Raw genomic sequence first — 27,991 nt, forward strand, 5'->3', positions numbered from 1 at the left:
AATATTAAAATTTAAGTTTATTTAGATATAATATTTCATATATTACAAATACATTTTTATTGTTATATTTTTTGTGCTATCTTATGAGTATTATATATTTTATTAATTATTTGATCAAATATATGAATATTTTAATTTATTATAAATTATAAACTCTTTTTTTGAAAGAATAACAAAAATAAAAAATATGACAAAACAAATATATTTTGTTAGTATTATTGTTAGAATTTGAATTTTAATAACTGAATTTAAGAGTTCAATGCTACTAACAAATTATTATTATTAACAACAAATATAAATTTTGATGGAATGGTTTTGATTTAATTTTGTTTTTTATGCTTTTTTATGCTTTTATTAATTATTATATTTTCAAGATTTATTTTTTTTAATTTTCTACAAATAATAATAAATAAAAACTTTTATGTATTAATTTTTGTCCCATTTTCTCCTGTCTCTCCTTTCTTTTTTTTTTTTTTTTTTTTTACTTTTTCTAAGGTTATAATACTTATTACTCCAACCCATTTATCCTTATTATAATTTGACATGAATTTTTTTTTAAGAAAAGTTTTAAAAGACAAATTATATAGGTAGTTTTTTAAGCAAAAGTGAGTTTTTTTTTTGTAATATATTTTTAAATATAAAATATGGTTTATGAAAAATAAAAAAAATATGTTCCTAACTTTATTTTTATTATTATTATTATTATTATTTAATAATTTTTCCAATTAAATTGATGTTTCATGGCATCAAATTTAACAAAGGGCTTTAATAATAGAATAGAAATAGAAAGATTCATTTTTATTTTTCATTTTAACCAAAAAAAGTTTTATTTTGTGTTTTTTATTGGTCGGAGAGTTTTATTTTATTTTTTTATATTTAAATTGTCAGAATTTGAAGTTTAAAAGAAGAATCTAGAAAAAAAATTATACTATTTTTCTTTTATTTTATTTTCACATTTCCAATTTTTAAGATTTAACTAACTAATTAAATTATTTAGAATTACATCTGTATTCCAACATACCCTTCATTCTCCTTCCCCATTCTCCCAGTCGTTCATTTCTTCCGCCGCATTTTCAAGGGCAGTTGGAAACCCAGTCGTGAAATTTTCTTCATCAAATAATAAAGGAAAGAGAAGAATGGCATGGAGAAGCCAATTATCTCGTAATCTCAAAGAACTACGAATTCTGCTTTGCCAAACTTCCCCTTCCAGTGCCCCCGCTAGGTTTATTTCCGTCTCTTCCTCAATCTAAACTCAACATTTATTTTTCTTTTTTTTTTTTAATTTCATATAATTTATGTATATATTTGTAACAGATTATTCGTGGAGAACAATTACAAGGATCTCAAGACTTTAAACCCTAAATTCCCAATCCTCATCCGTGAATGCAGTGGGATTGAGCCCCAGATGTGGGCTAGATATGGTATTTCTTTTTTTTTTTTTTTTCTCCGGTGCTTTCATTTCGTTCTTTAGTCTATCTGCAATCTAATGGTGGTCAAGTTATTTCAATCTTACTAACTCAAGATGCTAATATATACTTTCCTTGTACCAAGGGTAGTTTCAATTCTAACTTTTTTAATACATTGAAATCGTAAGCTTCAGGGGAATCTTGGATATGTAATTATGAAATCATAGAAATTTTGAAGGAAGCAATTACTAATGTAATAGCCTTTTGAATACAAAAATGTTGTGCTATTGTCTGTTGTTGTTAAAACACAATAAACTGTTTGGCTGGCACTTGGCTGATGTATGATAAATTTGAGATAATCGGCCTTATTGGCTTTAGTTGGCTTTGGAAAATTAGGGATCTTTAGGGTTGTAGTTGCGGTAGAAAGTAGGATTTGGGGTTTAGTTTGGTTAGACTATTGGTTTGATCACAAAACAGCTGCTGAAAACTAGGTGTGAGGTTCTTGGAATTTCCTGGCAGGTGCTTGATCATGCGAGTTTTGGGTCAATTTGGCTGAGTGACTCTAGGGGGAAATGGCTTGGGAAACATGAAGAATTAAGTTTTGTACACAAGGAATAAGGTTTAGGAGTGAATAAGAGAAGAAAGGGCAGCGGTCGATGATTGTTTGCATGTGCTTATTTGGTTCTGTGAACAGTACACGGCATAGGTGGAGAAATTTAGGAAAGCAATAGAGAAGGAAGACAGGAGCTAGTAACTTAACATCTCTGATCAATAACTCAAATCTCCACCACAAGTCTAATCAGTTTGAAATATGAAGACATATAGATAGAAGTGTAGACTCGCAGAACATAATGGACTAGATCTAGAATTTCTAAAATCATTAGATTTCTACAATTTGCCCAACTCAAACACACCAAAAGACACATGAAACCTTAACAACTTGACTAGAACCAAAAATATGACCCAATGGCTCACAATTAAAGCCCCTTCTGTCAGAAAGGACAATTTGCTAAACTTGAAGAGGAAAACCCAATTAAATAGATAATTTAGTGACCTAAATTGATGGACCAAAAAGACTTCTTTGTTTCTGAAGAGCCCTCCTTATCTGAACAAGCTATTGGTAACCTATCATTGAGGGTCATCTCTTATTAATGGGAAAAAAAATGTGTTTGTCAAATCTAGAATCTTTACATAGTTGTTGCTTTATATGTCTGGTTAAACCGCTTGATTTAAAAGATACTTAAAGATTCTGCAATGTGAATTTGTGGTATACTGGTGAATTCAATTCTCTTTCATCTCTTTGTTGACATTATCCTCCAATGTTGCATGGCATTGTGAGCTTGCCTAGTAAGGTCATTTGGTTGTGGACAGGGGACTCAGAATCAAATTACTTAATTGCTAAATTTATTATTCTGACCATTAACTTTGGTGGTGTTCCAACATGAGGGGGTTTTGACTTATTTGTTTAGTCCAGCCACTAGGCAAATGGAAGTGTTTGTAGAAGGTATTCATGTTAGGCAATTATTTATTGTTGCTTGCTTTATTGTATCTGTTTAGTTTTGTTGCTTATATTGTTTGTCTTCTATTTGGTATGATTGTTGTCTTTGTGCAGTGAGATCATTTGAAACTAGAATTTGCCCACTCGCTATGTGGCTATTTTTGGGAAAAAAAAGAAGTTTTTTAAAAGGAAAGAGAAACTTACCTGATTAAAAATAAAATGTGGTAATTTCTTTTAATAAAAAGTGGGTAGTTCTGTTTAGAAAATATGTTTTTATAAAAATAGCAAAACGACATATATATTCTTAATTTTATTTTTGTTATGGTTAGAATATTTTATTTTTATGTAATTTCGGTAACTGAGTTGGTGTTACTTAACTCGTGACACCAAACTCAGTCACTCCCATTATAGATAGTATAGATATTGTTCTTTGAACTGAGAATTACTAAACTAATGCTAGTTGGCAGAAGCCTTTGAGTTCATTGTTATCCATTTTCTTGATAGTGTGCCACCAAGCTCATTTTCTTCCCCATGCCATTTTTTTTTTCCTGAGCTGTGTGGACGTAAATAATTTGTGGTATTAGATCCATCTGATTCAGTTTGATTTCAATGCAGATATGGGTGTCGAGAGGGGCATTCGCTTGGAAGGTTTTACTGAGCCACAGATTTTGAAGGCACTGCAAGACCTTGTCAAAGCAGGGGCATCCGGCAAAGCCTAATATATTGCTGCTATTGAATCCAATGGTTCGAAATAAGTTGACTGTCTTTCTGGCAAATGTTTCCTTTGATGGTCTTCCTCTATTTTCAGCTATCAAACTGCTATTTTGGGATGGTTGTTGAAAGTTCAGTATATGTGTTATTCTCTTGCCATTTAAGGTTCAAACATGGAAAAAACTTCCCTTGATTAGTACTGTACTGTTATTTTCCTTTTTCCTTTCCCCCTATCGGCAAACATGTTAATTATGAAAATTATAATCAATAAAAATAAATTCAAATCTTCTCTTTTTAAATTAAAAATATGAAGGTCTTACTTTCTAAATATATATATATATATATATATACATATATATATTTGTGTTTTAAGAGAAAGAAATCAATAATGTGATTTGGCCGGAAGTCGAATTTTGCTTTAGTGCATAGTCATTTTTAAAAAGTGATATTTAATGGATTTAGAATTTAAATTTTAGTGTTAGTAATTTTTTTCTTATTATTATCAGATATTATTTACTGTGTAAAAAAAAAATATGACAGGGTCATGCAAAATTTTAATTATTCCATTTTTTCGGTAATTTGATATGCCAATTTAAAAAAAAAAAACTAATAAATAATAAATAAATAAAAGAATAACAAAACAAAAGAACTGAAGTTAATGGGGTCAAACACAAACCCATTCCTAGATTCACCAAACCCCAATAAAACCTCGACCTGGAAAGCTCGTTTCCATTGTTTTTGGTCTTGGGCCTTAGGTCTACCTCCGAAATCTTTTTTTTTTTTTTTAATCTTTACTTTTTTCCTTTCCCTAAGACAGGAAAAAAAAAATCCCCCAGAATCATATGTATTGAAACATCAGAGTTCTGTTCTGTCGGTTATAATCTAAGGAAAGAAGAACACTTTCGCTCTTTCCTCGGGCATCGTTTTCTGTAAGTGGGTTATGTTCATGTCAAGTTTTTCTTCTGCTTATATATATTTTTTGAGATTTTCTATGCTCTTCCACATCTAATAGGAATGCTTTAAGGTTTCTTGTCTTCCTTTAAACAGAGTATACAATTTTTTTTTTTTTTTTTAGATTTGAGAACTTATTTTTTTGGATAAAAATTGCTGAGAACTTAAGGATTGCTTGATTTGGGGTTTTCCTCTTTGTCTCTTTATTCTTTCCCTAGTTGAGAACGGGTGATTGATTGGGTTTGTTGTTTGGTGGGATTTGGTTTGATCATTTCACGTAAGGGTTGAAGTTCAAAGAGGTAGGTTATTCAAATATGGTTTACCGTATAATAAGGGAAAGGCTCTCATTATGAGAGCTGCCTTTGGCCTGAATAAATTATTGCAGTACATATAGAGCTGATGTCAACTAAGGCTGCTTTTGAATGTTAATATCTGGATTGCTTACTTTGTTGTCAAACTTGTATTACAATTCGTTATCCTTAGGTTGTAGCATTGGTTTAGCACAGGCCATGCGTATGTTACTCTATTCCTCTAGAAAACAAGTAATATGGAACTGATATACAGTTATTACTAGGGTTGATTTTGTTCATTGTGTATCCTTGTGTGTGTGTGTGCGTGTGTGTGTGTGCATGTCAGTCATAAAACCTTGCTTCAGTCCTTTTTAATTTTAATAAACTGTTTTGCAAACCTTATGACAAAGAAAGGTGCTTTCTGCTGAAAATAAAATTTGAAGACAAATTGATGAATCTGAGGGGTTTCCCTTTTTCCCTTTTTTTACCCTGTTTTCTCGGACATGAGGGTCTTATTTTTAGAACTCAAAAGCTGTTATAATGCTAGAAAAGTAAAAAGAAAAAGTTATAATTTATTAGAATTATGGTTATTTGATCTTAACTTAGAGTAGAGCCAATTTTTCTAGCTCTCGAATAGCCATTAGATCTCTTTATTGTTTCATTGCCACTGATGTTCCATACTTTCCAGATGTAAAATTTGGTTTTTTATCGTGTTTATATTATCTTCTTTTTTGTAGTAAATTAAATCATCATGTTTGTTTCTTTTTGAGACAGATTGATATCTAGAGCATGGGAAAATCTGCTGCAGATGAAAAGATTCTCAGTTACAATGATGTTGTGCTCAGGCGATCAGATTTGGAAATCCTCAGTGGTCGATATTATCTGAATGATCGAATCGTTGAGTTCTATTTCAGTCTCCTATCTTCAAGTCATCCTTCACACGACATCCTATTGGTTCCACCATCGATTTCTTTCTGGATAACTAACTGCCCTGATGTTGGTGATCTCAAAGATTTTTTGGAACCCCTAAAATTGCCTGATAAGAAACTGGTGATTTTTTCTGTCAATAATAACGATGATGTAAGCGCAGCTGAAGGTGGAAGTCACTGGAGCTTACTTGCATATTGCAGAAGTGCTAATGTCTTTGTGCATCATGATAGCAATGGGCAGATGAATAAGAGGCATGCTATGAGGCTGTTTAAATCTCTTGTTGGTTATATTGGTAGCTCCAGTTCAGACTGTAATGCCAAGTATCTAGAATGCATCGGTACACCACAGCAAGTCAATAGTTATGATTGCGGCTTGTACGTTACAGCTACTGCAAGAACTATATGCTGCTGGTATGTAAGTAGTGAAAACAAAGATGCCACTGATTTGTGGTTTTCTGCTGTGAAGGAGCAGGTGACTCCATCAGTGGTCAGTGAGATGAGGAAGGAGATACTGGGGTTGATTAAAGATCTAATGGCCAAGAAATGAGATTTCTTACTTAATTCATCAATTAAAATAAAAAAAATGCGGGTCACCATGCAAGAAGATGAAGTTCATATAACAGATATTGCATGTATTTCAGGTTTCCCTTCAAAATCTGAGCCTTGGTGTATTTTCTGGAAGGGGGCTTAAGCAGGAAGTGATGGCAGTCATATGCATGCCGATGTGATTCATTTGTTTTTTGTTGTTAAATATATATATTTGCAGGATATATATATATATATATATATATTTATACTCTGTTTTTGTGATAAAAATTTTTTGTATCACTCAGTGTTCTCCGTTAAGGGAAACTTCCAAAATCAGATCCAATTGAATAACCAGGGTAATTAACCATATCATTTATCAACTAAAACAAGAACTATAATAAATCCAGTTACCCATCTGTTTATGCAGCTCAGCACAGGTTGAGGTAGCTACTACTCACAAAGCTAGGCTGCCCTCCATCACCTTCTACTCGAATTCCTGCCATGCTTGCTATGATCAAGGAAGCCATTGTGTAGCAGATCAAGACTCGAGCTATTAGCTGGTGCGGGTTTGTGACGCTTGCACATGGTATCTTGCAAGAACAGTAGCACCCTAGAAGCAAAATTGTGGTACAGCACTTTCAAAAATAGACATATATAGCGTTGTGATCAGAATTGACAAAATATTAGTACTGCAAGTAACATCGATGGAAGATTGCAATCCAAATTGAACAAACAGAAAAACAATTCTCATTAAATGAAACTCTTTGATTAAGTATATGATCACGTTATACACTGAATGCTTCTTTCGTACATCTGAAAGTTCATTGACTCGAGTAGGGTGACGGCTCTCTTCTAACTGTTGTCTCTTTAAGATTGAACTTAAACGATCTTTAAGAAAAAGCCTTAAATTTTATTCGCTGGTACGTTTCATTTGGAGATTTTTAGAATGATGTTAATTTCCAATGTACTACAGATAATGGATACTAAATATCAACATGAAGAACTGAAATAAGAAGTAAAGAGGATGATCACCAAAGACGGGGTTGAGGACCCTAAGACCGAGAAATTGTCCTTAATTGATGCAGTCCAAAGTTTAGGGAACTTATCACTTTGGGAGAGAGATAGAAGTTGCATATTAGGTAAAAATATATCATGACTTCATCAGTGATAATGATATTTACCTTGTGGCTAAGACAACGAAAAAAAAAGTTAATTTCCTGTGGAAATAGTGTGGACATGTTCACTATTGTAAGAAATATATCTTTCAAGATTTTTTTTAAATACAGTTTGAGAAAAAGAGATCATATCGCTTCGGGAATTGACATCTACATGAAGCAATATGGTGTTTCGGAGCAAGAAGCATGCAAGAGATGAATCAAACAAGCAAGTTGAGAATGCTTTGAAGGATATAAACCAGGTGTTCCTCAGACCCGTAGCTGTACCGGTGCTTGTCTTGATGTGCAATCTCAATATGGCTCCGTTGATGGACCACCTTTACAAGGAACATAATGATCCCTATACACACATTGGAAAAGCTGCGAGGGATGGAGTCCAGGCATTACTTATAGATGCAATTCCAGTTTGAGGTTTCCATACATCAATCTGTGAAGAAACTCAAGCAGGATTTCAATTTTTACTTTTGAAATTGAAAATTATTTATCTTCTGAAATTTATTTTAATGCAATTCAAGATTTCTGCATTGCCTTTTTCTTCCCTGGAACACCTAGGGGAAGCGGGTGATTACCAACATTTGGAGGAGATGAGTTTTCAATGATCTGAACCTCAACCCTCTAATTGACAATTGCTTACTGGAAATCCAAGAGCTCAGAAAATAATTCCTTCAATAAAATCTATGGAAACACTAAGGAAAGAAAATAGAAAATTTTATGAGGTGGGAAATTCAAAGAGCAAAGCCCCAAAGGATCAATAACTGATTCATATATCAAGCTTGTGTCGATTGGATAGCTCCCTAGTACTCGTAAAAATGTTGCAAACTCCTGCAAATGAATAACATTGTTTGATGTTAACATCTATAATCTTGAAAGGTAATAGATGATCGATGTAGAGGGAAAGTAGGTGAGAAGCAACCTTTAGATGTCTGACAGCATTTGTTGCCCTTTGATCAGCCATTGATGCTTCAAAGTCCGCATAGAAAATGTAATCGAAGTAACTACCATGAAAACATACACAAGATCAGGCCAAAATATGTTCAAATTTACCTCAGCCAAGTTGATAGCTAGATAAAGTAAAAGTTCTGAAATTAATGTTCAAATTTAATCATGTTGGAAACAAGTAAACAACTTATTTCACTGGATTATGTGTATATATATACCCATTGGCTTTACTATTATTATCTGTTGATGCTTGTAAAGGTTGGTTCCTATAGGGACGACTTTCGATCTGGTCCAAAAAAAAAAAAAAGATGATATCAATTACAACATAATTAAAGAGCATATTAAAGAAGAGATTTGACAATTGCATATAGATATACTTACCTTTAAAATGTCGATTTGTTGCAAGGTGAAAATAGGAAGTGCCTCGGAAAGCATACTGGGACCCTCCTTTAATGAGAAAACTATAGGTGTCTACAATTTTTCTTTAAAAATAGGAGATTGCTAATAAATCAAATCTATATTTGAACTCTCACCTCACAACTAATTAAACTGTTAGGTTTGAATGAATGATTTTCTAATGGTATTAGAACCTCTTTATTGACCAACAAAGATTGGCTTAATTGGTAAGTATAGTAAATGATCTTGAGTTTGAGTCTTATACACAAACCCCTTTTAGGGCTAATTTTAAATGTCCATAATTATGTGGATGCAAAAATATTCAAGGCTATTGCTTCATTTGGATATTCAAATGAAATCTACATTTGGAAGAATAATTAAATTAATTTCAGTGAAATTGATCACTATAATAATGAGATTAAATTTACAATGATAAAATTAAAATTAATCATGTAATATTGTGTCACTCAAACAAAACAATAGGGACATAAAAAGGATATAATTTTTATATTTAAAAAAGGCATATAATTATCAATCACATAATTATAAATAGAAGGGGAAAAAAAAAAAAAAAGATAATAGTAAAAATAGTGTGATCCAATGACATCACTGTTAGTCTATTGAATGCTTAATATTTTATCCTAGATATGATTATGATAAATCTCCATTCACATTGCACCAATTTTGCCAAACACCTTGAGACAGCTAGATTGAGCCAAAAAGTTAACCAATCGCACCGTACAAGTGTCCAAACATAACCTTACAATGCCTTGACTTACGCAACTTGGCTGCCCTCTTCTAAAGCCTAAAATTTAGCCCTAAGGAATCGGTATGAGCTATGCTTGTTAACACTTTCAGCCTAGTAATGGCCTTGTCCATGGCCACCTAGCAAGTTTAAGTTGTTAGCTAGCCTTAGCGGAGTTGACTTTTCGTAATAAGTATTACTAATCAACGCATGCAATGTGGTATTGAAAAACAATGAACAGCATATGCAGTTTTTCCGTCACTGAAGTTCGGACCTTGAACGGTCTATCGGTGCCAGGACTAAGGGGTTCCCTGGCTAGCACCAGAAATCGAGTTACGTTGCTGCAATCATCCTGCCGAAATGCAATGTTATTAAAGAAAAAGAATACTTGAGAGTTGTGTATCTAAATGTTCAGAAGTACCAAGCCAATATGAAGATTGTTTACCGTGTAAACCTGAATATTTCGAGCAAGAATGTTCAGACCATACATCACTGCTGCTGATGTACTAGCAATTGCTGCTGTATCTTTTACTTTTTGGACAGCCACTTGCTAAATGTTTAGAATGATAGATCACATATCAAATAATCAGTTTCTCAACCAAACTTTTGTGGTGGGACTTGGGAAGAACTCTCACCGGACCTGAAGTGCAATTTTACGACTGAAACCTTAGGAATCTAGTCTTAAAGTGATATGCCTGGTGTGATGGAAGTATGAAATGAAGCACAAGACCTACCTTTGCTGCAACAGCAGTGTTATCCACTGCTTCTCCGACCAATCCCAACTCTGTCAAGGTCTTCTCACACTGAGAAAAAGCCTGAAACATGGCGTATCATTTCAATTAATTTTAATGGACGAGAGGAAAACTTTAAGTTTTAACACTATTTATATATATATCGTACCTGAGGATGGCTAAGAACCCTTTTCAAATCTTCAAGTTTAATACCATTGTTGGCTAGCAAGCAATGGGCAACAGCAAGTTTCACTTCCCCCACGATATGCAAATTGTGGCGGAGCAACAGGTCGTAATTTCTATGGATGCTACCACCCAAAGAATTCTAAATGGGTAAAACTGCCCTGTCCACAAGCGACCTTTCAACGGCCTACATAAAAAAAACACCAATGGTATATTAATCAATTAGGAAAACAAAAATATAATCACGTATAGAAAACCTTGAAAATGGTGATAAAAAGGTGGCTGCTAGAAACTTTGAACAACAAGCACAAAGACCATTATCCATAATTTGAGCAATTAACTCCATTAAATACATTAAATATTCAATTTAAAATCCATTAATAATAAATAAAAAGATTTTTCTTAAGCAAAATATTCAAATCCAATTAAAGATGACTATAGTATAGATGTGATAAGGGACTAAGCACGTTTCTGCGCCCCATTTGACAACATATATATATATATATATATATGGGTTTTAGCAGAAAGAAATAAAAGGGTTCAAGAAAAAGTAATCACTTCAAAAGCTGTATCAAATTGTTGGCAAGGAATAATTTCAAAATTGGGATATGCTTTCTCTGCAGCTGATTCACTATATGCGCCACGAATTCCCTATAAAAAAAAATTAATAAATCAATTTGTTACTTTAAAATAAACTAGTTGTTGATTCCCCCTTCATGGGAGTTATCAACTGATAATAACATTAACTAATTAAATTATGAATACTAAATCAAATAATGAAAATAAAATTTACATATATTGATTAATTTCAAATAAAATTTTTTTAACTATATACATTATATATATTTTCACACTTTCTCTTTTTTTTTTTTTTTCTTTTCTTCTAATTTTCCCCTCTTTCCTCCAAATCTCTAGAAATTCTATCCCTCCAGATCTCTAGAAGGAAATTTACATTTTTTTTTTATATAAAAGAAATTTAAGATAGGAAAAGAATTACAAGTGCTTAAATTATATTCTAAAGAGTCAAATATGACCCAAATTTTAATTTGAAATATAAAAAATAACCCCAAAATAAATGCCAAACCATTCAGCCTCTCCCCAACCCATCCCATTCAGCCTCTTTCTACCCAATGAGATAAGGCCAATTGTCAAGCAAAAAAACCCTTATCGGATTGTTTTAAATATACGGCATTAAAATATATAGTATTGATATCAAATATAGTGTGTAATGTAACTCAAAATTCAATATATTATATATTTTTTCATGAGCTAGAAAATGTAATGCATTTAATATATGAATCGCCTGGAGGGCAACTCGAAGGCAAGACTCATTAGAAACTCTTGAATCTGAAGTGAAAATGGAGTGGAAGACAAGGGTGCTGAAAATTAACCAAAAAGATCAAAACATTACGTAAAATAAAATGTTAAACTTAAAAGGAACAATGAATTGAACATTGAAATAAAATTGGAAATTCATTTTTGTTTCTCTTTCTCTTAAATCAATTAGTTAAAATATTTTTAGTGTGCATCTAATATTAGGTTATATAATGGGAGATGGGGTCATTCTTTCATTCCGTATATCTCAAGTTTGAACTCTAATTTATATATATATATATATATATATTCTAAATTGAAAGTGTCGATAGCTTTACTTGTATGCAAAAGTTGATGTTTAGAGACAGCGTCATGAGCCAAATCCGGTAGAAGCTGCTGGTGGATGTGATCTGGTTCATCCTTCAACTTGGCTCTTGATGAGATGTAATTTTTGTTGCTAGTGACATTGCCCAATATGGCTTTGTGGTGGCAAGCAAAAACCAAGTCTGAGAAGCAACAGTGTTTGGAATAAACATCGGGAATTTTGATGCTTGGAATTTGATGATAAGAAACAGTGAGGAGATAGCCACCGAAGAGCAGAGCCATTGTCCAATATTTGGCTATCAATTAACAAGGAGATAGCCGGTGTTGCTTAGATCTTTAAAAGGAAAGTTTCAACTTCTGGTCTTCGGTAGTCATTCAATGACTTGATGCAAAGGGAAACTATTTCTAGGCTGGGACCTGGGAGAGGCCAAAAAAAAAAATTTAAATGCTAATTAAGGAGTGCTTAGGCCTTAGAGGGGATACTATGGCTAGAAAACTTTCGTTTTCTTTTTTTATCAGCTTGGATCTTCCCTGGCCGCGAATGATGTCAAGAGATTTCACCATATAAAATGCACCAAACCTCTGCAATATTATGCACTGCCTTTTATTTAAAAAAAAAGTTTAATAAAGGATAAAAAAATTAAAAATATTGAGATTTAAATCTTTGAAGACTATTTTTTAATGGTAATTACATAAAATAGTTGAATTAAATCTTAAATCATATGCATTACTTGATTTGCATCACGAATAACATGAGAAAAATATGCATTATTCAAATAAAGATGTCAACTGCCTAGATTTTTCCACTACACCATCACTAGTTAGGGTTACTTTGGATGCAACTGGACCTCTAGTCAGGCCCGGTTGTCATCTTTTTCTGTACCCACCAATCAGTAGAGACCCAAATAGGTCTCTAGTGCGACGAGGCTGATGGTGGTCAACCATCCAATCTTTTTGGTCAAGTGATTAATTGCACCTCAAAAAGTTCTTTTGTCTTTGCTTTCTCTTTTTACCTTGAACCCAAAATGCCCTTAAAATTATATATATCTATATATATATGTTTATTTATTTTAATTTTTTATTTAAAAATTATAAAATAATTTTATTAATTTAACATAATAAATAAATTTTATTATATAATACATTAGTAAATAATTTAAATAAATTTTATTATTGATTAACAAATTTTATATAACAAAATAAAGTTTATAAATGTTAAATTATTTAAAATTGTATTATTACATACGATTTTAATATAATTTTTTCAATTTTTTTCATTATAATTTATCTCACCGTCCTCACAATTTGCATTTAAACACGTTTTTATAATATAATATAATCTTATTGTTGTCATGACTAATCTTACATTTACAACTATTTTTAATTTTATTAAAATCAATTTCACCGTTAATCCAAATAAATCTTTAACCTATAAATTTCAAATTTATTTACTTCATCGATATCTTGGTTAAAATCTCCCTCAACAAAGTATGTTTTGAAGTCACTTGTACCATAGATCACGTATGTGTATTTATATAGGAGGGATTCATTTATATGAGTGTAATTATTATTATTTTTTTACTCTTAGATTAAAATTACTAAATTTAAAAATAATTTTTTTGATTCAAATGAGTTATGATTTAATTTTAATTTAAAGATCTAAAAGAAATAAGAGTTACATACATACATACATACATACATACATACATACATATATATATATATATATATACATACATAGACAAAGCCTCATGAGCACGTGTATTCTCATATGATAAAATGTTATATTTTAATAAGTTTTTTAATTGACTTTCTATTTACTTTTGACAAATTACAAAAATGTTATACCTAAGATAAGTTTTTTAGATTACATTTTAGGTAAGTTTGGCAAAAATTACCAAAAAAGTAATAACTCCCTTAAGTTTTTGTGTCTACCTTTTATATTTAATTTTAAGAAATTACAAAAAAGGTTATACTTTGTTTTAATCTCACAAATTAAAAAAAAAATTCTTTAAGAACTTTTTTTCATTCTATTTTCGTGTAATTTTTGACAAATTACTAAAGAAACTACTATTTAATAAGTTTTTTTTTTTTTTTCATTTTACTTTTCTTTAATTTACAGTTTTTTTTTTTACTTTTATGTTACATTCATTTTTTAAATTTGATTAGACTCCTTTACATAATGCGATAAAAAATAACTTATCTATCTTATTAAAAAAAAATTTTACATCCTTAACAGGATATTTTTCTAATTTCTTTTTTCAAAATAAAATAAATATTTTTTTTATTAATTTCCTTTCTCGTTCAACTTCCTTCTAATTGAGAGAAAACTCCACCTAACACATACGAGTAATGACAACATTAGATCAGGTAATTTATATATGAGAAATTATCTAATATATTAACAGTAAAGTTTTTTTAACTTCATAAACGGGATTAAGATCGTGACACATATCCCTTATATATTTAAAAAAATTAATTTAAAAAAGAAGTGAAACATGTGTCATAATCTTAAACCCATTTATGGAGTTAAAAAACTCTACTGTCAGTATATTAAATAATTTCTCTATATATGTTAGTCTTATATAAAATGTTTATAATTTGTATATTTGCATTGTATTTTATACATAATATATTTTCTTATTTTTATGAAACTCATTTATAATTTTTACTAATACTTTAATTCTATCCCTTTCATAATTTTTTTTATCATATTTTAAATTATCAGGCAATACTTCATATTGCATATCTTTTTTGGCTTATACCTATTTTGTTTAGGATGGTAGAGAATTTGTTTTATAAGGGTTGCTAAGTTTAGGTAAGGATTAGGTAGTAATGGGGATAGGTGTTTATTAACCATAATTAATTAATTAATTAATTAAGGATTATGTGGAATATAGGTGTAATCAATTGAGTTCAAGTTGATACAGTATTAAGCTCGAACTCGAGCTCGATTTGAAATTTGAGACTCGAAACTCGGTTCGAATTCAATTGAGTTTTATATTTTTAGCTTGAGCTTGATTTGAGATAGAAATTGAACTACTCGAACTCGTTCGATTATGTTTCATTAAAATGTAAAAATAAGTTTGATTCTTATATTCAACAAAAATTCAATTATTTATGCTTGAACTTTAGCTTGAGCTTGAGTTCGAGATATTTTATTAATTAAAATAAAAAAATATATTAAAATATAAAAGTTCGACTAGGCTCGTAAATTACTCGAACCGAGTATAAAAATGCTCAAACTCAGTTCGACCGATAAATTGAATTACTCAAACTCGAGCTCGACTCGATAATAATCGAATCGAATTTGAGCTTTATTGGAGTTAAACATGAGTAATTTATGAGTACTAAAGTATCATTTATATCCTTAATGTGAAGATTAACAAGGCAAGATTTAGGTGGTATAAAATTGTTTACGAATCACAATCAACTAATTAAATCAATCAATCCTCAACGCAAATTATTTTTGCAATTAATTCACTTATTTAGTGATCAAGACCCAAATTGTTTACCCTACTAATGGACCCCAATTTACCACCTCCCCTTCTGCCTGAATCTTCCTAGTTCTCCCAATTACTTGATAAACATGGTAGCTGTTGCTAGTCCTTAATCTTTTCCCTCCTTTTTCCCCTGTAGATTCTGTCTTAAGTGTAAAGTCGTTTGAGCTTTTCATGTTTCTGCTAGAAAACTTTGCTGACTAATATGCAAAACTAAATGCTATAAATATGATTTTATTAACTTTTGGTGAAGCAGTTGGTGAGCTTTTGTTTATAACACTTGGTTGATTATGATGATGCAGAATTCAATATGAATTGTCAATTTGTTTACATGGATCAAAAATTAAAAAACATTGCACTGGTATCATGTTGAATTAAATCGATTCAAGACTGGTTTCAAGTTCAAACATATTGAATTACAAAAGTGTTTTCAATATAAAAACAAATGAATTTGAACTGTGGAAAATTATAGTTTGTAACTTTTCTTTAAAAAAAAAAACCAAAGTTGAATATAAAAGTTTAATTAAGATTGTTTTAACCAAAGGAAATGAAAACTTACGTAAACACACAAAAAGAAAATTATTCTCACGGATTCATAACATCTTATACTTAGGTTTCATTTGATTCATTTTTTATTTATCTTTTATTTTTATTTATTTATTGTTTTTGCCATTTATTATTTCTTAAAAAAATAAAATCATTTCACAAAATTTTTTTTGTATTAAAGTGCTAAGTAAGTAAGCATGGGTCGAATCTATATTATTTAACAATAACTAGAATGCTATCTTAGCTTCACTTGGGATTTTTAAAATTTTCATAAAAACAATTTAAAATTTTTTTTCTTTTCCATAAAATAGAGTTCGAAAAACTTATATTTAAAGTTTTTTCATATTGTTGTTTGGGTTGATTGGTTATAATTAATTTTTTTAAAAATTTATTAAAAAAAATCTCAATTTTAATGTTTTTTATTTAATTTTTTTATTTTTATGAGACATTATTTAAAAATATTTAAATTCTAGATTTGATCATTTTAAAAGAATTTTTCGTTATTTGTTGTGAGTTTTTTTAGTTGATTTTTATATAGTTTATTTTTTCAATTGATTATTGTTTTATTTGCATTTTTTATGTCTTAATATGTAATTGCGATTTAATATGTTGGTTAGTCTTTGGATTTTTGAGATTGATTTTTTTCATTGGTAAGTTGAATGTATTTTTAGAAATTTTTTTTGTTATTTAGATGTTTAACAACATTTTCTCCTTTTATTCACTTCTTTATTTTCTATTTTTATTATAATTATAATTTACAACAATAACAAACTAAGTCTTATATGTTATAACTCTTGTGTCGACTGTATGAAAGGCCAAAAAAAGAATTATATTAGATCATAGTTTTGAATTTTTTTGTGTCACTCATTTCTATCAACAATAATATTTTCATTTACTTCTTTAACACTCATATTATTTCTTATTACTTGCATCTATGTCTTTTGTGATCTACCTTTAGAAGTTTTGATCTTTCCTAAATCTAGAAGCTCACTTCTCTTATCAGGTGCATAGATAGACCTACATTTTACATGTTTAAACTTTATTATAATTATAATTTAGTACATAAAAAAATTTTTAAAAAAACTTTATTGGCAACATTAAAAATTTTGGTGGATTAATTTTGTTACATTTAGCTTCTTCTTATTGACAAAATGGTCATTTTACTTCTTAATGTCCAAGTGTTCTTTTTCAAGACAAATAGAATGGTTCCAAACATAAGTAAAAAAAAATAAATCTAAATCTATATTGAGAATATATAAGGATCTTGTGAACAATTAAGTATAAATATAAGAATAAAGTGCCATAGTGTGAGAGAAATCACACCTAAAACACTAGTTTAAATCTTCATATATGTATCATTATGGATTCTCTCATATTATTTAATTAAATTCATGCAACAAAAATAAAGTATTTACAATATTTCTAATCATCTTTCCATGATTTTTTAAATATTTTTGGTACATACGTATGAGACAAGGATCCGAGTCAAATTTAAAATTTTTTTAAATGATAGGAATCAATTGATCAAATATGAATTATTCACTCATTTTTTTTCTTCCCTTACTAAAATAAATACCACTATAGAATAAAATGATCTTTTAAGGATCTTGTGCTTGACAGCTATCATTTTTTTTCCCATTTTTAACAATTTCTTTGTTAAAGCTTATCTTATTCTAGACATCCAAGTTTCAAACTTCTTTTGTACTCGACACTTGTGCTTCACACCTTAGTTTTGAAGCTTTTTTTTTTTATGGTTTTCATTATTAATAACATTAAAGATTATTTCAAAAAATGAAAGGGTGGTGCAAAACATAGAGAAATGGTGAGTGATGTGTTCTTCTCTTTCTCTTTCAATTTTGCTTTCCATTTTTTTTACCTGTTTTTGCTTTTAGGTAAAACTTTTTGCTTCTTTTGGTTGTTGAATTGAATGTGGATTTCATTTTGTTTTCTTAGAATGGTTTTTGTTTTACAAAGCTGAATTTGGTTTTATGGACCTGAATTATTGAATGGGGTTTGGATTTTTATGTTTTTCGATTTTTTTTCTTATTGAAGAATTTTTTTTATGTCACGTTTTTTGTCTTTGATTTTTAAATTATTTGTTATAGGATTTACATGTTTTATTCTCATTTAAAATGATGTAAAGGTAGTATTATGTGGGATTAGGTTGCATAGATAATGGTTGGAATGAGATTTTTTTATAGATTATATTGTGTTCTTTATTTGATTAGTGTTTTTGTTTGGTAGGAATTGTTTGAGTGTTATTTCGTGATTAAGTTGAAGGTAAGTGGATAGTTTGTTTTTGTGATTTTCTTTCTTTATCTCTAAGTTGAATGGGATTTTATTTGTTGCATATGATGTGGTGATGGTTGTTTGAGTTGTTTTGTTTTCTGAGTTGCATGTTAGTTTGATTTGAGTTTTTACATTTGTAAGTTTTTTGTTTTTAGTTATTTTTGTGTTTGATTCATTGTTAATGTTTTGATATTTGCATGTTGTTTTATTTTGATTTGAAATGGTTTAAAGGTTGTATTGTTTAAAATTGGATTGTATAAATGGTGATTCTAATTTTTTTTGCAAGAATTATTGAAAGTTGTTTCTTAATTAGATTCAAGGTGAGTAAAAAATTTGGTGTTCTATTTTGTTTGAGTCTTTGGGATAATATTGTGATATTTGTTTTGGTTATGTTTTAATTGGGATTGTATGTTAGTTTTGTTCATTTTGGTGATTGTATTGTGGCATAATCAAATTAGGTTCTTTATGTTTAAGGTTATGTGATTGTGTTTTTTATTTCTTTTTTACTGTGTGTGATTTTGCATATATTGGTTTCCTTCTACATGTATTCAAATAGCATTATTTTTAATTATTAAAATTTTTTTTTTGTAGGTACAATTGGAGATATCAAGTTGTTTGAGTTTAAGGTAAATTTGAAGTTGAACTTTTGATCTTTTTTATTTCATTTTTTTGACTGTATGTGATTCTGGTTTTTTGGTTTGTTTGTTTTTGGATTCTTGGTTTATATGTATTGGTTGATTACAAGTGTAACATGAAATAACTTTATTAGTTTAAGGTTTGGTTGTTTTGGCTAATTTTATATTGATTTAGTTTTAGTGTTTAATGCTTAGTTTTAGTCATGGATCTTCTTAGTAGAGGGTTTTTTTGTGTATATATTGGTTAAAGGTTGTATATGTTGAGATACTATTTTTGGTCATGGATTCTGTTAGTAGAGAAAGGTAGAATAAAATTAGAAGATTAGAAAAGTTACAGTGTGCAAGATTGAGAAAACAGTAAAATATTTATACATGTAGTTTTCCTCAATTTGGTATTGATGGATTTGAACATGGTAAATGAGTTTCTAAGGTTAGGACAAGAAGATCTTCAGCTTTAGTTGGCAATTTAAGGGAATCTATCATTGATATAATAGAGCATGCTGTCATCATTTTAATGATATTGATGGAGGTAAAGATAAGACATTTATCGGTGATGTTGGGAAAAGAAGATCTTTACTTCCAGTTGTTGATTTGATGGGGTTTGTAAGTCATATGTCTGAACATACTCCTATTATTATTAACGGAGAAAGTGAATATCAATCTCATATATTATTACATTTTACTATTGATGTTAGTGGGGAATTATACATAATTGGAGTTAAAACATCTAAGTCTGTTGTTCCAAGAGATTCAATTGCTCATATATATAAAAAAAGGAAGTTTGCATTGTAATTGAATTGTTTTGCAAGTTCTTCAATATGCGCTAAGGATTTTATCTTCACCGTGACAAAATCTATTGGTAATGTCGGTTTATTTGCTGATTTTTTAATATATATATATATATATATCGTTTTCATTTTTGTTGTAATGATTCACTTATATTTAGTTTTTGTGTTTTGTTTTTAATGTGTTTAGTGATCACAATTGTATGACAATTTCTTTACAAAAGGAAGAGCAATTAGATGTATATAGTAGAGAGTTAAGACTGGATGATCATTCAAGTGAGTTTTATTATTTGTAAACACCTAATTTTGTCTAGGCAAATTTAGGTCATTTGTGAAACTCTTAAAATCCAACCCGATTCAAAGCTAACATCTCTTTAATTTTGACAAGTTTTTAAAATAAAAATTAGGACCAATTTGACCCAAACGTCCTAAGGTCAAACTCAGTTAAACCAAGTCAAATAAAGTCAAACTTGGCCAAAATTGGTGTAGACACTAAATTTGTTCGAGTTTTTCGAGTCGGGTCCTAGTTTTAAATTTTCTATTTTATTAAGTTCGCGGGCGCAAGCCCGATTTCTTTTTTTGGCTTAGACCCTTTTTTATTTTGTTATTTATATTAGAATACAATAATATAATAAATAATTAATTAGTTAAACATTAATAAAATAATTAATAAAAAAAGATAAAAGAAGCAAAAAGAAACAAAAGGGTAAGGGGCTAATGTCAGTGGTGTCGTGCCTCTTACAACCCTTGACTCTAGAGCTACCCTGAACCCTCTGAATATTGGCCACCAAAACCATTTACCCTACCCTGAACCACTCTTCTATACACCTATCTATTCGAAAGTGGAGAGGGCTATGATCAGAGCTCTATAAATAAGCTTCATAGCAGTAAACTAAAGGAAAAGAAAAAGAAAAGAGGAAACTCTGTAAAAAAAAAAGACTAAAAAAAAAGGAACTCTGTCGGAACAAAAGTAAAAAAAAAAAAAGAAAAACTCCACCAAATAGAAAAAAAGCAAAAAAAAATGAAATAAAAAAAAACCATAGTTCCTCTGGTGAGGGAACCCAGCATTGGATTCAAAAAATCAACAAAAAAAAAGTTCTTTTTTTCTTTGTCCAGAAGCTTCAAAAGGCAATATACAAGGTTTGGAGTTGTTTTAGACAAAATGGAGGCTAGATTTGTAATGGGGAGAGCATAAGGATCACTCTGGTTCTTTTTATTTTTATTTTTGGCCATCAACGGCAACCGATGAAGGTTAATAAGGCAGACAGTGACCGACTTCTGGGATACTGGCTGGCCCTGGGTTTTTGGTTCAGAGAGAGTTTTTGGAGTTTTTTTTTTTTTAAAAAAAGAAAAATGGATTGAAATTTTTTTTGGCTTTTATATAGGCAAACATACCTCAAAATGATATCGTTTGAAACCTCCAGGATTTGCACGTTGATTTGTGACCCGACTCGGGGTTTACGTACCTGACTCGGTGACCTGGCACCCATCAGCCTCCAACCCAGTTTGGTCTAGTTGAAATAGCCTAGATCGACGTTGACGACCCAATTCAGGTAAATTTTTTTTTAAAAATTTGACTTTTTTTACATATTATTTTTGTTATTTTAAAGTTTTATTATTGATGTTTATGCATGTTAAAATTTTTGAATTTATTAAGATAAATATTTTTTATAATAATAATTAATACAAAATGAGAACAAAAAAAAGATAAATAAAAATAAATAACGAAAAATATAGTTAAATTTTTTTATAATTTTATTAAAATTTAAGATCAACTTTATAAAATAATATAATAAAATAACTAATGATTATAATACTAACAATACTAAAAAAATGATGATTTTTGACCTTTGATTTTTTTTAAGTTTTAAAAAAAGGAAAAATAACTAAAAAATAATTAAAAAAATGTAAGAATGAAAAATTTTCTCCGAAGATGAGATTTTAAGGTATTTCAAGTAATGATGCCCACAAAATCTCTAAGTGAGAAGATTTTTTTTAAATACTACTAACGTATTATAGTATTTATAAAAAGTCTTCAATACAATAAAATTTTTTCTTTTTTGCTACAAAATAACATAAAAATTAACTAAAATTATTAATAAAAAATAATAAAAAAGAGGGAAAGAGAAATTTTATCTTATAACAAGATTTTAAAGTACTCCGAGTAATGATGTTTTATGAAATCTTTAGGTGAAAATTTTTTTAAATACTACCAATGTATTGAAGTATTTATAAAAATTTTTTCAATATGATAAAATTTTTTTATTTCTTCGAAACAATAACAATAAAAATAAAAAACTAATATTAAAAAAAAAACCAAAATAAAATGTGTGCATCAATTTATTATCATTTACATTGCATATATGACGAGTTTTTTTGAAAAATAAATCTGAGCTTTTGAAGATAAGATTCTAAGATATTTCAAGAAGCGATGCCTAAGAAATCTCTAGGTAAGAAAGAGTTCTTTTAATGTTACTAAAGTACTAGAATATTTTAAAAATTATTTCAATAAAAGGGTTCTAATTTATTTTTTTCGAATAAAATGAAACAATAATAAATAGATAATAAAAAAAGCCAAAATTTGATAAATAAAAGAAGTCAAGAAAATCCTTCTTAAGCACCGAAGCTCAAACTGTTTTTGTCAAAAATAACAGATAACACGTATTTAATTAGTATCGTTTTTAACGGGTGCTATGGGGGTATTAATCCTTTCCTGTACGTAACCAACTCTCGGATACAAAATGTTTCGTAGACCCTAAAATTATTTTTTTAATAAATTTTAATTAATTTTAAAATTTTATTAAAAGAATATGTTTTAATTTGTGACCAATCACACCTAGTCAAAAAAGATTTGTGGCAACTCTGTTTTTTGTTTTGTTGTTCATTTTCAAATTCATCAGGCAGTTTAAAAACCGTTACGACAATTGGTCAAAATCGATTAAAACGATTAGAAATGAAGTCAACTTTCATGATTTGCAACCAAAGTAGGATCAATGTGATTTTAAATTAAGAATTGTTGTTTTAAAGCATTAAAATGTTTGATCACACTTAAAAAAATGTTAAATTACTGAAATGCCCTTAGGGATATTTTTGTAATTTGACTTTCTCAAAGTTGAATTTTCGTGAAAACCTCCATATCATAATTGAATATTTTTAATGATTTTTGGTGCATTAAAAGCCCATGTAACACTTTAGAAGGTATGAAATTACAAAAATACCCTTAAAGGTATTTTAATAATTTGACATTTCTAAGATCGAAGTTTTGCGAAAAGCTTTAAATCATGATTTAATATTATTTGATAATTTTTAAAATTTTAAAAACTTTGATGATACCTCGGAAGGTGTGAAATTATAAAATACCTTTTATTGCTAATTTCGTGAAAAAATACCCTTAAAGGTATTTTAATAATTTGACCTTTCAAAAATCAAAATTTTGCAAAAAGTTTTAGATCATGATTTAATATTATTTGATGATTTTCGAAATATTGAAAATGATGATCATACCTCAAAAGAAGTGAAATCACAAAATACATTTTGTTATTGATCATTCCAAGAATCTTTACTTCCAGTTACTGATTTGATGGGGTTTGTTAGTCATGTTTTTGAACATGCCCTTGTTGTTGTTAATGAAAAAATGGATATCCATCTTGTACGTTATTGCATTTTACTATTGATGTTAATAGGGAATTATAGAAAATTGGAGTTAAAACATCAAAGTATATTGTTTTAAAAGATTCAATTACAAATATATCAAAGAAAAGGAAGTTTGCATTGCAATTGGATGGTTTTGCAAGTTATTCTACATGTGCTAAGGATTCTACCTTCACTGTGATAGAATCTGCTACTAATGTTAGTTTATTTGTTGATATTTTTATATATCTTTTTCATTTTTTGTTGTAATGATTGACTTATATTTAGTTTTTGTGTTTTGTTTTTAATGTGTTTAGGTGATCATAATTGTATGATAGTTTCTTTATAAAAGGAAGAGCAATTGAATGTATATAGTAGGGAGATAAGGTTGAATGATCATTCAAGTGAGTTTTATTATTTGTACACACTTAATTTTTTCTAGATGAATTTTGATCATTTGTGAAGCTCTTAAAATCTAACCCGGTTCAAATTCAACACATCTTTAATTTTGCAAGTTTTTTAAATCAAAATTGGGATAAATTTGACCAAACGTCCTAAGGTCAAACTCAGTTAAACATAGTCAAACAAAATCACACTTGGTCAAAAGTTGTCAAAATCGATTAAACGATTAGAACTCGAGTTAACTTTCATAATTCGTAACCAAATTGGGATCACTGTGGTTTTAAATTGAGATTTGTTGTTTTGAAGCATTAAAAAGTTTGATCGTACTTCAGAAAGTGTAAAATTACTAAAATGCTCTTAGGGGTATTTTTGTAATTTAATTTTTTTGAAGTTGGATTTTTGCGAAATCCTTTATATCATAATTGAATTTTTTAAAATAGTTTTTTGTGCACTAAAAACTCAAGTCACACCTTGGGAGGTGTGAAATTATAAAAATACCCTTAAAGGTATTTTAATAATTTAACCTTCCTAAGATTAAAATTTCACAAAAAGCTCAAGATAATGATTTAATATTATTTAATGATTTTTAAAATATTGAAAACCTTGATCGTACCTCGGAAGATGTAAAATCACAAAATACTTTTTAAATGTCTTTTTGTAATTTGACCTTTTCGAGGTCAGATTTTTGCAAACAAAATTTTAGATATTGATTTCATATTATTTCATGACTTTTGGTGCTTTAAAATCATAAAAATGAATAAAGGAACATTGTTTTCCAATAAAATGGTTTAGAAATTGAAAACTTTCTAAGAAGGGTAAAATGATCTTTTCACTTGGTTCAAGCAGCATTAAAAATTTAATTTTTAGCAGTGAGCATTCCCAACCATAAGATGATCTTGATAGGCTAGATCCAATGGTGAAATGTGGCTCCTTACAAAGAAAACATGAGAGAAATATTAACCATAAGATGAAGTTTTAATCCAATGGCTTGCATGCATTAAAGATGAGATATTTTTCTCATGAAGGGGCTATGATTTATGTTAGGAGAAAATGATAGAGCTAGGAATGAAAAACAATTAGTGGAGGAGATAAAAAAATAAAAAATTTGGAGAACATTTTTGGAGGTATAATTTCTAATTTCCATTTTTACATTTCATTGTATTTCTCATCACATTTTCATAGCATTTTCATATTTGCTTTCTTTATTTTTCTATGAAAAATTCGTAGTTGTTTGTGTTTTTATCTTCAAATTTAATGCAAAAATTCAATCAACTAATCCATAGCTTGATTTGAGACAAGTGATCAAAGAAATCAAAAACCAATCCATCATGAAAGCCATTTGAAAGTTTGACCAAGCATGGATCCACAATGGTCAAACCTCATTTTGGTTCCTTTTGATGATTTATGTGCTCTTAAATGATGTTTATATGACTAAATGGCTAGTTTGCTAGTTATTTGCATGAATTGGAGTTGTTAATGATGTATGTTTGGTTGTTTGGCTAATGTTCCTATTTTTATGGTTTCCTTACTATTTTAGTTTGTTACATGTTTGATGAAATTCCTTTTGTGATTAAAATGCTTTAATATGATGAATATCTTGATATCTAATGCATGATTGAGTGGAATGGAATGAAAGCATGCTTGTGGGAGGCCTTGGGAGGTTTGGCTGAGCGTTTCCCATGTTTGACCAAAACCTTCAAGCTTGATCATGGCTAGATGTTCTTTGGTTCATCCTTAATTATTTGTGTTCTTGCTTTGTTCATCAAGTTTTCAATGTGTTTGATTTAATTTCTATTAAAAAAAATATCGTTTTGGTTGTTTGTTTGGTAATTTTTGTGTTTGTTTGCATGAGTTTTTATAACAAAAAATGATGAAACATATCTTCAAAATTTAAAAAATTTTAGTGCTTGATCATTTTCCTCATGTTTTTATATGCACATCTTGTTGTAATTTAGTTTTGTAAATGCATAGATTTGTAATTAGTTTGTAATCTTGTTATGCATATTTTACATGCATCAAATAGTTACATTTTTACTAATAGTATTGTTGCAATTTGTTTTCTGTCACATGTATGATTCCATGAAACCTTAAATTCCATTAAACCCTAAACCTTAAATTTGAAACATAAAACACTAAATCCTAAATTTGAAACCCTAAAACCCCTAAACCATAAACTCTAAATCTTGAACCCTAAATCTTAAAACCATAAACCTTAAACTCTAAAACCCCAAACCCTAAAACCTAAACCTTAAAACATACTACAAACCCTAAATCATACTACAAACCTTAAAATCAACCCTTTACCCTATCCATGCATTTGCATTTCATTTTTATTTTGTCATAGATACTGTAATTATTGTGCATTCATATCATGTCATTCATGCATTCATTCATTTTTATTATGTTTATGTATACTATGCATATGTTTTCTAAATATGTTTTCAAAGGAAAAATATTTTCAAATAAGATAATATATCAACTAAATATAGTAATCGAGATCTAGCCTAACTATAGGAGGACTCTCAGTGGTTATTATTTACATGAAGTGTTATCTTAGTTTTTGTAAGGCAATTTAAAAGCCTTTAAATTAAAGATATTTTCGAAGCTCTACTTAACTATAGGGGAGTGAAAAAAATGTCTTGATATTTAAAGTGTTTTACTTTGATCCAAAAAAAAAGTGTTTTCTTTTTAAAAGATTGACTTGTTTTTAAAAAGAACAGAAAATTCAAGTTTTTGAAATTAATAAGGGAAATAATTTCTAAACACTATAATAGGACATTTCTTATCAAAATTCAAAGATAGCATGCAATCAATTAGTATCATTTTCGATGAGCATTGTGGGATGCTAATCCTTTTTACGTGTAATTGACTCTTAAACCCTAAATCTAATTTCACAGACCTCAATTTATATATTTTTTATAAAATCTTTAAATATTTTAAATGTTTTATTAAAAAGGATAAAAATTTTTATGTGACCAATCACATCCTAAAAAAAATTAATGGAGACTTCTTTTTTGGTTTTTTTATCAAAAATGCTTTTAAACCTGTATGTTTTTCTCATCCTTATTCGTCCAGTGCTAAGGTCACCACCCCTAGTCCCTAAATGTCATAACATTATGTTTTAAATATGTTATTTATCCATGTTTAATTACTTTTTTTTTTTTTACTTTGTGCGATATTTAAAACTAATTTTTTACTATTTTTCCCTATTTTGAAAGAATATGTTTTAAAGCTTTTAATTTCGTTAGTCTTGAGTTTGTTCATTATGTAATGCTATGATGTGATACAAAAAGAGGGTTGATATCTCAAAACAAATGTGAAATCCTACATTTTCACTTTGTTCTCAGGAAGGGATTGTTCAATTACCTATTTTTAGAAAAACTTCACAATATTTAGATGAGTTATTGAAGTATGATGGACGACGTAGAAGTGCAAATTTCAAAGATAATATCAAAGTGTATAATTTTATATTTCAATTTACCTCAGCCAGAGGTAAAGTTGACAACAGTGTCAATAACAGAGTAGGCCCTTAGATTTTTAAGATTTTTGAACAAAATCATCGTAGAATTGGCTCATTGCTTCTTTTTCCTAATTAAATTCCTAAGTTTACTCTGATGCATATATATAATACTGAGAATGAGATTTTGAATAGGATGTTTGTGTTCAAGAATTGTGATGAAGCTTCAAGGGTTGATTCAACTATAGTGGATGGTTTAATTAGGATACTTGATGCAAACAATGAAATTGTTAAAAATTAGCTAGAAATAGGTTTATTGATTCTAACTATATTCCTATAAGGTTGAGATTAATTGGTACAAGAGAAAAGAGAGATAAAACTTATATTCCTCAAAGTGGTAATGAAGTTGCTACATTGATAGATGAGATATAGGTAAGTATGATAGGCGATGAGACATAATTGTTGGTCATAGATCTGATCATTTGAAGAGAATTAGTGATTTTCATTTTTTGGTCATGGTTTTACAGTATCCTTTGTTATTTCCTTATGGTGATGATAGTTATAGTATTGATATTAAGTATGTTAAACCCTCAAAAAAAGAAAAAGGTAAACGAAAAATGTTTAAAA

General features: G+C 29.1%; 1 protein-coding gene, 1 long non-coding RNA gene and 3 pseudogenes across 4 annotated transcripts; 2 read left to right on the forward strand and 3 right to left on the reverse strand.

Annotated features, from left to right (window-relative positions):
* The first annotated feature begins 992 nt into the window (after window positions 1-992).
* Window positions 993-3,921, forward strand: LOC111303866 (NADH dehydrogenase [ubiquinone] 1 alpha subcomplex subunit 2-like). Its single transcript, XM_022900343.2, has 3 exons — window positions 993-1,222; window positions 1,315-1,421; window positions 3,520-3,921. The coding sequence occupies exons 1-3, from the start codon at window positions 1,137-1,139 to the stop codon at window positions 3,621-3,623; spliced, it is 297 nt and encodes a 98-aa protein (XP_022756078.1). The 5' UTR covers window positions 993-1,136; the 3' UTR covers window positions 3,624-3,921.
* Window positions 3,922-4,175: 254 nt separating this feature from the next.
* LOC111303865 (NEDD8-specific protease 1 pseudogene) lies at window positions 4,176-6,613 on the forward strand (annotated as a pseudogene). 2 transcript variants are annotated; one of them, XR_016327059.1, is made up of 2 exons: window positions 4,176-4,544; window positions 5,631-6,613. The product of XR_016327059.1 is annotated as an NEDD8-specific protease 1 pseudogene, transcript variant X1 (transcript). The 2 variants fall into 2 exon arrangements; XR_016327060.1 differs by lacking the exon at window positions 4,176-4,544 and adding an exon at window positions 4,697-4,865.
* A 688-nt stretch (window positions 6,614-7,301) lies between these two features.
* On the reverse strand, window positions 7,302-8,716 carry LOC111302699 (uncharacterized). Its single transcript, XR_016327061.1, has 3 exons — window positions 8,646-8,716; window positions 8,402-8,483; window positions 7,302-8,310 (listed from the first exon to the last, which is right to left on the reverse strand). It is a non-coding gene; the product is annotated as an uncharacterized LOC111302699 (long non-coding RNA).
* Window positions 8,717-9,228: 512 nt separating this feature from the next.
* LOC149515252 (arogenate dehydratase 2 pseudogene) lies at window positions 9,229-10,097 on the reverse strand (annotated as a pseudogene).
* On the reverse strand, window positions 10,054-12,402 carry LOC149515253 (arogenate dehydratase/prephenate dehydratase 2, chloroplastic-like; annotated as a pseudogene).
* Between the last annotated feature and the right edge of the window lie 15,589 nt (window positions 12,403-27,991).

Source organism: Durio zibethinus, chromosome 13, assembly GCF_047325235.1.
Source record: "Durio zibethinus cultivar Kanyao isolate XHJ-2024 chromosome 13, ASM4732523v1, whole genome shotgun sequence".
In the NCBI taxonomy this organism is placed as follows: domain Eukaryota; kingdom Viridiplantae; phylum Streptophyta; class Magnoliopsida; order Malvales; family Malvaceae; genus Durio; species Durio zibethinus.

Coding starts and splice junctions, on each gene's coding strand:
- LOC111303866 (XM_022900343.2), top strand. CDS start 1,137: ATGGCATGGAGAAGCCAATTATCTCGTAATCTCAAAGAACTACGAATT. Junction 1,223..1,314: donor CCTTCCAGTGCCCCCGCTAG/GTTTATTTCCGT, acceptor TATTTGTAACAG/ATTATTCGTGGAGAACAATT. Junction 1,422..3,519: donor CCAGATGTGGGCTAGATATG/GTATTTCTTTTT, acceptor ATTTCAATGCAG/ATATGGGTGTCGAGAGGGGC.